Genomic DNA, 12820 nt, shown 5'->3' on the forward strand with positions numbered 1-12820 from the left:
AATCCCGTCAGCTTTGGCAGTTCCGCTGTTTTGGTGAAATTTTCGCAGGTCACTGTTATCGCAACCTCGTCTCGCAAATATCCCCGACCAGTCTACTAGCATTGTTCAAGCTTTCAAAAAACTGCCAAAAATTTAACATAATCTTGCTACAATATAAAACCCTGAAAAAATAGGAAAAATTCATGCTCTAATTTAGTGGAGTCAATTTCCAATGCTCAAACAAGTGTAGAAAGCTTGATGTAGTGGCTCATGTTAAAAAATGTTTTATCAACATAATTTTTTTTCACACACAAATGTCAGGTGAAAGTGTCTCCCATAATGCACTTATGCTTCACTACATACCAAACAATCAATGGTGAGAGCTACCTGAAAGCACACAGCTTGTCAATCTTGCCTGCTGCTTCCATTGCTTCTTCAAGCTTTTCCACGCCCCCTGTGCCAAACTTGTTTCCTACGAGAAATAAAGTCAGAAGATCAGCCAAATCAGTCTCTCTTTACATCTCTTGCAGAATGGCATTAAGTAATTTCTCACAGCTGTGATGGCAATCAGTAGGTGAGCAAACAACTATATGTGCACAAATGAGCATGTAAGTAAATAAGAATATAAACCATCAAATTGTGATACCCTTCCCCTTATAGGCAACTCTGCATTTTTTTTTTAACCTCCATGCAATGTATCGAAACATTTATGAAACTTTCACAGTAGGTTCATCAGAGTCTCTTGATCGCTTCAGTCAAATATCGCCACAGGGCATTGTTTTGTTTCAACTCAAATAAAGATTAAATTTTCTGTTTCATGCTCTCAATCTGGGAGATTTCCACGGGCAGCCTTGTGTGTGTGGGATGTCATGAGTTGCTCGTCCGCCGAAATTTGCTCCACGCTTGGTGAAGGAAAAAATTTCAACCTTGCTCTCAATCATTTCAGACACACAATACATCGAAGCTGTCACTTGCAGTTGCCATTTCATCCAATCGCCACGTGCATGAAAGGTTTTATGACAGTACCCGTGACGTCATACTGTGGCCGAAACACAGTTTCAGTTTCCTGGTTGTTGCTGTTTTAAAATTGTTTTCCTTGTTACTTTGAAAGCCTACTCAACGAAACTAGGTAATACAGGGAAGTCCAGGAAATGTAATTCGATAGTCAACTTAAAATGTTAAAAAAAAAACCCTGGTGTTGCCCTTCAAAGGCCATTCTCAAAGCTGAGCTCCAACAGTCTAGCACAGAAATCAGTGGTCGAACTGGTAAGGTACTTTCCTCCCCTTGCTTCACCCTTGGCATTGCCTCCGCTTCTGAGAGGCCCTGGACCTCCCTGCATTCAGAAGAAATGCCCTGGAGACATAAGAGCAGCCAAAGAATGATGTCATTACGAAAGAATGTTTATTAAACGCACAACAGAAGCGGAAGAATTTATATGTGGTATACCACTTTGGCTCGAGCTGTTGCCTTGAACATGAATTCTACGCTCTGTCTTCCCTTGACCTGTTCCTTTAGGATAATTTCTGGGCTTGGTAATAACAGTGAAGCACACTGCAAGATACCTGTGCCACGACCTCAAACAACATACCGTCAAGTTCGAGAGTCTCCAGAAGTGGCTTGTCCTTGAGGGCCTCCACGATGGCAAGGCCACCATCAAGCGTCACTTCATTGTAGCCTAGATTCACATCCTGAAACAGACGAAGCACTTGGTCAGGCATGCTGGTCCTCAAAATCCTCCATGATCTGCCTGATGCCATGGGATGTTTGTGTGCACTCCACGGCAACCTGGGCCAACCACCTGTGCACTGTGCAGTACAGTAGAATCACGATAAACGGAAGTCGGTTAAACAAAACCAACGCTTAAATGGAACAAATGCCTCGCAGTTGATTGGTTTTGTATTAAGGCAATGTAAAAAAAATCTCGTTAATCGGAACAAAAATTTTCTGACCACCGTATAAACGGTGCCGAAAATAGGCTCGAAAGCGCAACTTGACATTAACGCGCAGCCCCATCGCTGTACGCATCACTGCCCACCCCTCCCCCCTCTTTCCGATTTCCGTCTTTGGACGTTTCCGGTTTTCTCGCACACTACAACTGCATCGCTTGCTTTCTATCACGGTGTGCTTGCAGTTGTGTTCAGCTAAGCTTAAGCCTTACATTCGCTGTTGAGCGTCGTCTGCCACATTTCGTCGCGAAGTCAGCATCCGATGGCAGCGCAGAAGCGACCACAAAATGCCCTTACGTTAGAAAGGAAGGTGGAGATAATCAATGAATTCGAGAGTGGTTGCTTCACAAAAACAGCACTTGCGACAAAGTACGCTGTCCCCAAGAGCAGCCTCACGAGGATACTTCAGGACAAGGATAAGCTGCGGCAGGCTTTCGGGACGTCTCGCTTTGGCCCTCAAAGAAAACGACTGCGGGTGGCCAACCAAGAAGATCTGGAGAAGTGCCTGGTGGTTTGGCTGAGGAGAGCCCGCAGTGAAAACATTCCGATCAGCGGGCCATTCATTCACGCGCAAGCAGAAGAGTTTGTTCTGCAGCTCGGCATCGAAGGTTTCTTGTGTAGCGAAGGGTGGTTGACGAGATTTAAAGATCGGAATGGCATAGTGTGTCGTGCCGATTCAGGGGAGGCTGCCGCTGCAGACACGACAGCATGCGGGGACTGGCGAGCAAGACGGCTCCCCAGAATTCTGCAGAAGTGAGCAGCCTGTCTAGTACGGGTGGCACCATCCAAAGAAAACGGTTGCGAGAGCTAAAACAAGCAAACATAAAGTCCTTTTTCACAAGCCAATAAACTGCAGTTCCCACTGATTTCCACTGAGTAAGTGGACTACTGACATTTTTTTTTTAAAGTTTCAGTAGTGCTTTGAAAAAAAAAAAAAAAGTTCACTGCTTACTGCCAACTGCGCGCACACCTGCCTCGTTGGGACCAAGCAGCGCGGAACGGATTGCGAAATCCTGAACCTTCTCTCGCTAAACGAAACTCTTGATAAATGGAACATATTTTCCCGGTCCCTTGAGGTTCCGTTTAACGAGAGTCCACTGTAGTAGACTTCTTACAAGAACAGCCTGAACCCCATAAGCAGAGCTGAATGGATATAAACAACCTGCATGCTGGACACTTTCCCTACCACATACCCACATTACACATATCAGCACTGCTATTGATCGAGCCTATTTCCCTTATCCTTATTCCCTCGGTGAAATGGGTCGATCTACCCCTGGCAACCAAAATCTAGGCAGCTCACTGTGGATCCTACATCGGAGCCTTGTAGCCTTGAGTGTAGGGAGGGCAACTCTGATGCCACTTCCTATTGGCAATGCAGAAAGCTGGTAAGGAAACCAAGCCAACATGTGTTCATGGCCTAGACCCAAAGATTCATCAGTTTAGTATGTACACGAGGACAGCCGCAAACATTTATACGCTGTCTACCAACAATTTTTTTTCTACGGCACAGCCATCTTGGAAAAGTCCCACCATCTACCATCTGACCCAACACCAAGTGTCATTTCGGTATCCATGGCAGGCTGCGGTAGCTCTTACTGTGCTTGACTAGCCGCTTCCCAGTCTTTATACTAATTAGATACTTTTTGTCAATATGCCCCGTGCAAGTTTAGATGCTTTAATCCTGTGGCTGGATTCCAACCCAGTACGTAAAACCATGCAATTCTTATACACATGTGCACCTAAACATAAAAAAACAAATTACTGAGGAGCAAAAACACTTGCCTTCAGTGTGCTGTGACCTTCTTTCAAAGCATCTGCTATCATTTTGGCTCCAGCGGTCTTTATCAAGCAGTCGCCAAAGTTGATGACCTCGAGTTTGTTAAGATGGCGCAGTGCCTGAAGAAAACAAGTGACGACGAAATAGGGGTAAATAAAATACAACAACACAAGCATGAGCTCAAAAATCACTAAAGAAATGTGCGTAAATAAAGAAGCTAGAGATCAACACGGTATTCACTAGTCTGAGAGGGTGGTTTAATGCTTTGATTAATTACTGGAAGCAGAATGCAGCATTAGTCAGCCATAAATAATGGCTAGAAGCAGCTTTTGGACCAGGAGAATAGCTCCACTTGAGCATCCATTGCAAATGATAACTTTTTCAGTTGTTAGCAAGCGGAACTCCTTAGTACTAGTAAAGTCGCTCGGACCAGCAAAAGTCTTTACCACATTAGGGTCTTTACTACACCAGTTGTTGATGATGGTATGGCTCTGAAAATGCTGTCTGGTAAATAATTTCACTCCTTACCAAGTGAACAGTGCCAGTTTAGAAAATGAACATTTAGAAACACCTTGTATCCAGGTCTAATCCAGCCATTATGTGCTAATTATTTATTTTCAGTTATCATATTATATATTATCAAGTTTTTGATTTCGTCTAAGTCTTGCGGAAATACTGCATTTGCACAAATGTAACACGGCCACGCATATAACGTGGGGCAAGGGGTAAATTATGATTCCATTTGAAAACCAAAGCCTTATGTGAACAAGGCATCATCTTCCGTGGCTTCAGTCATTTAGACAACAGTAAGTAAAGAAATGTGCGAAACAATTGAGCGCGGCAAAACCATCCATGCAGTGCTGCCACACCTTCACTTCTTGATGCCTCCACTTTGCGCTTAGTGCTATCTAGTGCTGCGAACTTTCACCTTTTCCTTCTCTTCCCTATGCCTCATTGCACTTGTGCTGTCTTTCCTTTCTCAGCAGCCCTTTTTCCCAAATTCATCACCAGCTTTATTGCTGCTTCTTTTCCTGTGCGTGCCACATGCTTTAACCCACAGCCCCCAGGCTTTCGAAAAGTTGGCTTCTCCTCGCAGCGCATAAGCCTGGTGGTTAGGCCCACTGATCTCCACTAGGGGGTTGGATGCCGCATCGGGTGCCCGAAAGTGAAGCCACCAGAAATAAGTGGTTTTAACCCAGAAGACAGCCTTTGGCAGTGCACGAAATCAGACCTCAGCACAGTTTTCCAGTTTCAGTTTTTGTTTTCCACTTGGCATTTTGTCTTTTCCCACGACGATGCCTACCTTTTGCGCTGTCAACTGCATGATGAGACCAGCAAAGTCTTCGGGAAAGACGTTTAAAAAATAAGAACCCAATGAATTGCAATGGGATGACACTAGTAGACAACAGTGCTTTGCTACACACACCACATACAGAGCCTCGTCTGCTCAGCTCTGTGTCGTCCCGTTTCGCTAGCACCACCAACTCCGCTGTTTATTTTAAAGGGACGCTGAGGAGAACTCTATCATTTTTTTTTTTTGCTAGCAAAATCTGATAGTTAGGCATTTCATGGCGTTGTTGCCGCTTGTCCGGGCGCGAAAGATGCATTTATTTCAAAGAAATTTGGATTCGAAGATGAAAAAGTTTTTCCTGCCGCTCTGATTCAAACTCAGGGAACTCTTATGACGTCTCAGAACGGAGTGACGTGAAACGTGACGTAAACGCAGACTCCGTGATTTCTGACAGCTAGCGGTGCGGTGCGCAACCTTCCTTTGCCAGCCTCAGAGATTCGTGGCTTCCATGAAGTAAGGAAAATTCCTCCAAGGTGGCGCTTCTTGTCCTAGGAAGTCATCACGCTTGTACTTGCGAGATTGGCCTGTGGCGGAGACACCTGTATTTTGGTTCTTACTATTTTCTACATTACAAGAGCTTTGTTTTCAGTAAGAGTGGCGTTTTTGTGATCAGGAGCTGCTATTCTATCGATACAAGCCAACTTCAATTTCTCCTCAGTGTCCCTTTAATGCACTTTCCTGCGCTCTAAGTCCAAGTTATACTATCAATGGAGAAAAAATTTAAGAATAGGTGGAATCCTTGTGGAGAACCTGTTTCCCCCCTCCATTTCGACGCGGCCCATCTTCACCATCGTGTGTCAGGACAGCACCGGTTGGGCGAGGAGGGAAGTCTCCCTCATGTGGGAAGCGGAAACAGCGACGGGAGCGCCACCTCGTAGGTTACGCGCAATTCTGCAGAATTGGAGAGGGTCTCTTCGAGATCCGGCCAGCGTCGTGAGCGGTTGCAGCCGCACGCTCTTGTCACCTTCCGCGGCCGGCGCACAGAGATCCGTCGTGCACTGCCGCTGGACTTCTGGTTCCAGGCAGCGAAGCGAGCGCAGCAAACGCGTGCTCTCGTCACCTTCCCCAGCAAACGCTTAGGGATGGCTTCGCCTAAAGAATGCGGCGCACACGGGAAAACCCGGCCGCCATCGTCGGCGCATACAAACGTTCGCCGGCGATACCTCCGAAGTCGCGCCCCTGCCCCAGCCGGTAAGTCGGAAGTCCTTCTTACATAGCCTTCTATTTCTGAGGAATGCCCCGTTGATGCTCTGTAGCTAGTTGGCCCGCTCTGTGTCTTAATTGCAAGTGTAATAAATAATATGAGTGTTAACGCTTTGTCGTCCCCTCCCTTTGACCCCCCATATTTCCACAACCTTAACCAGGCAGCCGACCTAGCAGTGACTACTTTACCATATTATGTTTTGACCGAACCAGAGCGAGGGGGAGGCTACTATCTGGTGAGGCACCGATGGTGTTCTGCTGGTTCACATTAGTGCCTCCAAGAGGTATGGTGCTGCTTTTCTGACTGAGTGCATCAAGTACTGTTTTGTACTGCACCAAACTATGCCTGAATGGGCTTTTATTCATTATGCTTGGTACGGCTGACTTCTAACAGCTCTTGTCACGCGCGCTGCAGCCTTCGTCTCTCTCTCTCTCTCACGCTGTGCAACTGAAAAGTGGTTGTGCTATAGTGGGGTTCCCACTGTATATTCAAAAGAAGTGATTTGCTGGCATCGAAGTCTGAAACACATCTTCGAAATAAAACTTTCCACAACTTTAAAGAGGTAGAGACGCCAAAATTTTTGCACTGTATTTTTGTTTTCAAATGGTGCGCAAGACATTAGTAAGCATGAATCACCATGTGAACTTCGCCTACGTTCAGTATTTAACCAACAACTGAATTTACTCTTCCATGCAGTTTTGATTTCAGTAGTCCAAAGATGGTTACAATTTCACAAGTGAGCACCAGATCACATGAGATCACAAAAACTGAAAAACAATAGCTGCTTGTTTACTTGCTGCCATTCCAGCTTCTCCAGCAGTTTAGAGCAACAGTTTGAATGTATTAAAACAACAAAGTAGCGATTATATTGAACTTTTTGCATTCCTCACGTGATCTCATACTCACTTGTGGAGTCATTATATGGCAACTGAAACCAAAGCTGCAATTGCAGAGGGGAAAAAATTCAATTACAAATTACTTGTTGAACGCTGACAGATTCCACATGGTGATCCACGTTTACTAATGTCGTAGGCGTCATTTCAGACTGAAAACGCACACTGAAAAATTGCCTGGAAGCTCCTGTGTGTGCGCATATTGAAGGCTATTCCTGTGTGGGGTGTGGAAAGGTTGAGTGCGGCCCTTAAAAGAATCTCTTATTATATATATATACATATATTTCCTTCTGGAAAACAGGATGTGGCCCACATATGGGTGTGTCACTTACACATGTTAATACAGTACATGGCAGCTTAAGAGTTCAAGCAGAAATTGGAAGGTGCTCCCTGCATTTCTCTGCACAGCCCTCAGCATCAGGCCACACACCTTCAAGCAAAGCGGAAGTTCAGCTTATCTTGAGGTTTCGGTGTTCCGGAAACCTCTGCTGGCAGCTGTACATACTTCACCAGTGCCATTTAACTGTTTTTGGTGTAAATTAAACATAACAAAAATTATTCAAACCTCGATATATTATGAATTATTGTTAAACCTGGATGTAATGGACCTCCATATACCAAATTCCTTGATATTGCAAAATTTCTCAATTCCCCAACACTGCCCCCATTGAAGCGCATATATATTTGAGACCTCCATGTAATGAATGTGTTGCGACAGTTGACCTTGGTATAACGAACTGGCTATGTCACCTATCTGTTAGCTGGTGCTGAGTTACTAGAAATGTGGCAGAACCAGGCGAAAGCTTCGTGACGATAAAGAACGAACTGACATGAGAGGAACGCCAGTTGCAACGAGCGACCGCAGCTGACACTACGCGCTGTGTTCCAGCGCCGTCGGCACATTCTCTTTGGAACGTCATACAACATGACATTAAAACAGTTTATGATAAAAAGCAGCGGAAAATAATAAGGCATAGCAAAAAAAGAAAAGAAAATGACATGAGCAGTGCGTGGCCACCGCCACCGTGCGGTTGCTCGCGTGATTCCGGCGCTGATAGCTCTCACGCCTTGGGGGCGGGGATGGCGGAGAGCGCCAGAGACAGGGTGAGGAATCCGCTTCCTGGGGCAACAGCGAGGGGAAGAGTGAGAGAGGGAACATGTCGGTAGAAGCACATGCCTCTGCGGTGGAGGTCTACGGCGGCAGCGCGAATGCGTGCATTCTCCTCAAGCTCGGTTGCGATGCCCCCGCATCCCCCGCGCTCCCCACCCCACTCGTATCAAAGTTGTGTGAGCCGCAGTGGAGGTGGCAATGGCTGCTGCCGCAGTCGCGCTATCAGCACAATCGTGTCGTGAGACGTTTCGCCTTGTTTATGACTTCAAGCAACTCTGTTTTCTGTAAACATTTTCAAGGTAATTTCAACTACATTTATTTCTTACTTTAGTTTCCGTTCTGCAGTGTCCTTTCGACTTTTCTCACGGAAACTGCATGTAACAAAAACCTAGATGTAACGAAAAATCTTGGACTTTTTTCAATTTCGTTATAATCAGGTTTAACTGTGTTTTTGTCAAACATATGCAATTCGAACTTTATATATCAAACTGCCGAGCGCCAAGCTGTACCCACTCGGATGGCAGGCTTTACCTCACTACACTAGTGACTGGTGGTGACGTGGCAAGTGTTAGCGCTTCACCTCGCTCATGCCAACAGCGTCACAGAAGATATAGCGGGGTGAACAGTTAGCAGTCAAGTGGTCGGTACCCTTTACGCCTCTCGCACCCATCGACAGTGCCCAGGAACCAGCAAAATGGTCAGGTGTAGCCTTCGTGTGGTCATCCTCAGCTCACTTCAACTGTCAAGTAGGTGGTGAAAACTAAGATTTATGTACACTACTGTCTGGCATACCATTCCCAAGAAAAAAAAGATGCATTCAAAAATTTGACGTGTCCAGTCATTTCGAGGCATGCAACCAACACATCGCAAGTTTGCCAATACTGATTAGGAGGCGTTACTGAAGTTCAGTGGTGGTGAAGGCAGCATTAACAATGGAGGCGCGATACCTTTGACATGTGTCGTGCACCTTCGGGAGTGAACGTGTTGTCGTTGAGGTTGAGTACACGAAGGTTCTTGTTGGACATCAGACCTTTGGCCAGTGCAGCAATGCCTTCGTGGTAGATGCCATTCTGAGGCAGAGCGACTTCCTCCAGTGACGTCAATTTCTGTACCAAGGCAAAAAATAATAATAATGAAGGCTGAGCAGGGAGTAGTGGACTGTATCTGACCCTAGAGCAGGGGGTTCTCAATCATTATAGCCCTGGGAAACCCTGAAAGGTGCTAAGGAACCACGCAGGTCATGGCCTCTACCCCCTCCTTGCAAATAGGACACATATGCAAATAAGATACACATGCAAACAGGACACACATATAAATAAGATCGACCATGCAGATATAGGGCACCTCAAGAAATGCCCAAATTCAATTAATAATGACTGGTTGTGCAGTGAAACAGTCAGAGAGGAGCAATAACAGTGTGATTAGCCCCAAAATGAAGTGGGTAAAGGAAAGATGGTGGTTGAGGCAAGCATCGATTGAGGTGCTCGGACCGGGCAACCCTGAAAATCACTCAAGGGAACACTGAGGTTCCATGGGGCACAGTCTTAGAAACCCTGCCCTAGGACAACCAGAGGAGTGCTCACAGGATAACACGATGTTGCATATAGTATACACCACAATGCATATAGTATATTTCTAGAAAGAAACCTTTGTATCCAAGCACCCATTTATATACATTTCAACATGCAACTGTGATGGTTGGTTTTCAGCTCAGTGAATAGACAGATATGTATTAGCACCTACAATAAATTTTGAGTATAAACACAAACTATGACATGGTAGGAGGTGTACATGAGTAGTTATCTTCAATCTCACCTCGTTTGCATGCATGTGTTTTTGTGAACGCGATCCTTGTGCACCATTTTAAATAGTAATTCCCTCTGCTACCCTTACTTATCACCCCCCCTGTGTTTTTGTCCTCCCTATCACCCTCGCTATCCATTTTATCTAATCTGGCAGCAGATCAGGTGTCCAGCAGAAGTAGCAGTTTCTGCAGCCAGCAAACATCCTGCCTTCCTTTTGGTTATTCTTTTAAAGCATATAAAAACCTAAAAATATTGAAAAACATCACATTCTCACTCACAAGAGATGATCACTCAAGTGTACAGTCATCATGCTGGCTATTTTTGAGTGGATGGCCGTATTTTTATGTTTGTGAGCGGTGCCGGGCTATACTCAGCATGCTCCTGGTCACAACTGAAGGACATGACATCAAGCCTACTGTGAGCAGTGCCATAGGCAAGCTGGCTGGCAGTGCACAGTTAAGGGTTCTCCGTCTTGTGCTGTGCTTACGTGATCACGTGGTGACTCCGAAAGATCAAACAGTGCTTTAGGTGCGGTATAATACAAGGAAGCTATATGTAAACGTCACTTCTGTGATTCAAGCGAAGCATCGCAAGCTCGCTCCTGTACAAAACGAGACAGTGTGCTCATTCCTTTGGCTGGCGTGATGTACCACTTCTGGCACTTCCTCTGCGAAACGTTGTTTTTTTGGTTTGTCATCACCGTAGACACAGATATTTCAGGGGATAATCTGTGTGTTCGATATAGACAATAATTAGAAATATCCGGGTTCAATATACCCGGGCTCGGCTGTGCTACACTGCCTACACAAATGCTTGATATAACCGCAAGCTTGAATCTGTGTCCTGCTACAAATATTTAAGCCGGTGCATTAATTTCCTCTAATTTTCCCTAGAAGACGCATGTAACCAGCAACGCTAACTGCATGCACATGCTGCAATTTTTATCTTTCCGTTAACCCTGTAAAATTGCTTCTTCACAAACTAGTACTAAATTAAAATATGCAGGATCTGTACGAGACCCCAGTCAAGAGATGCTCAATGGCCAACTTGAATCTGTAAACCATGCGTAAAACCAGGCGGCAGGTTTTATTTTTTCAGCACCACTGTAATCCTAGCGTCACTACGATAAAAGCAAACTTATCATTACTGCTGCTGTTGCAAAATAGAAAAACACACCGCCTTTGTTTCATAAAATATATATTACCAAAACTTTTTCCTTAAGAACAGATTACAATAAATGCCACCACTTTACATTTCAGCTTGCATTAAGCAGTCATAAAGTTTGTATTCCTTCATGCCAAACAAAAAATTTTTACAATTCCTTTATTCCCAGGGCACTGGCAAACTGGAATTACCTTCTGGTCTACCATCGAAATATGTGATCATTCTGCTTTTAGATCTGCCTTATCTCACTTCCTGCCATTTTAAGTGCATGTAATTTTGAAATCTGCACATTTGCCGCCGTTTTTTTTCCAGTTGATTTGCTGGTTCAACCGAGCCTTTTGGAATTCTAATACTTTTTGTTTCTTGCTGTAGAATGAGACACTGCTATTTTTTTATGACCAGTTCTTTTGTGCACCACTGACAACTTAGCAGTCACATCAACCAGCAGTCACATAAAACCAGTTTCAATCAGCAGCTGACGTTTATTTGCAATGCATTGACTAAATGGCGAGCTTATATACATTCAAAATGAATCAAAAGACACTCCAAAATCTTACGCCAGAACTTATCTGTGTCAATAGAAGTTTTCGATACATGCAGCGAGACTCACCCCAAACACAGCGCCCAGGGCAATAGCTCCAGGGTTTTCCAGCCTGTTGCGGCCGCAGATGAATGTCTTGAGAGCCAAAGGCTTGCCAGCTTCCGTGCTATTTGTGATGCAAGCTGTCAGGGCCTTGGCCAACAGACCAGCACCCCCAGTGCCCAGGCCATTGTTGTTCAGCTGCAAAACCTGCACCAAACCCTCGATGCTCTGAACTCGACACCTTGAGACACAAGTCAAGACCAGTGCAATAGACAAACAACCGTTACTGTCTCACAACGCAGTTTCCCCAGGGTACATGGTTAGTTTTTTGCATCTCAAGGTAAGTAAACTACTTTTATATTGTTACTCATTCCCTCAAACAGTCCCCCCGAAATGGAGTAGGCACCTCACAAGTGACCAACAGCAATGAACGTTCCCACACCATAGTCATGCAGTCATAAATGGAAGCTGTACGGCTTTTTAAAAATAACTTTCCTTCCTTTCACAGCCGCACGATTGCACTCATGTAGATGTTAATTTCAATTACTCCCACACCAAGGACTTACTCCACCCAGAAGTCCCCAGACTACCTTCCGCTATGAAATGAAGGTGAATTTCATCCTTTCCCTGCTGTTCAGTTGCCATCTGGGTCACCACTTGGAACAGAAATTGCCCAGGTCCAGCAGTGATCCCAAGTCTGATCCCCAGAATTAGGTGCTATCATCTACAAAAGCTGCACAGCTTTTGCATGAAGCTACATTCCTGTGCTCAGACCAGCAATACTTGTAACTGCTCTTTCATCTAAAATGATAATCTAAGCAATCCACCAAGAACACTAGCCAGCCTCCTGCCAACCACATATTGGTCAGTATGTTTCCTTTTCGTGAAGGCCATTCATGAAATTTTAATAATTCATACAGCAATAAGAAAAGAGTGCTTTGCTACCACAAAAGGCAAGATATGAGATAAAGATATCTGTGCAGTTTGTGATCAAAGAACAGAC

The 12820-nt window shown here is 44.9% G+C and overlaps 1 protein-coding gene across 1 annotated transcript in view; it reads right to left on the bottom strand.

Annotated features, from left to right (window-relative positions):
- LOC144128284 (ran GTPase-activating protein 1-like) overlaps positions 1 to 12820 on the bottom strand; it is a 35334-nt gene that overhangs the window by 18435 nt on the left and 4079 nt on the right. The window contains exons 5-9 of the mRNA XM_077661578.1: positions 11845 to 12024; positions 9213 to 9371; positions 3712 to 3825; positions 1569 to 1668; positions 367 to 451 (exon numbers count right to left, since the gene is read on the bottom strand). Of these exons, the coding sequence (XP_077517704.1) occupies positions 367 to 451; positions 1569 to 1668; positions 3712 to 3825; positions 9213 to 9371; positions 11845 to 12024 (638 nt within the window). The remainder of the gene's footprint in view (positions 1 to 366; positions 452 to 1568; positions 1669 to 3711; positions 3826 to 9212; positions 9372 to 11844; positions 12025 to 12820) is intronic.

Source organism: Amblyomma americanum, chromosome 4 (assembly GCF_052857255.1).
Source record: "Amblyomma americanum isolate KBUSLIRL-KWMA chromosome 4, ASM5285725v1, whole genome shotgun sequence".
In the NCBI taxonomy this organism is placed as follows: domain Eukaryota; kingdom Metazoa; phylum Arthropoda; class Arachnida; order Ixodida; family Ixodidae; genus Amblyomma; species Amblyomma americanum.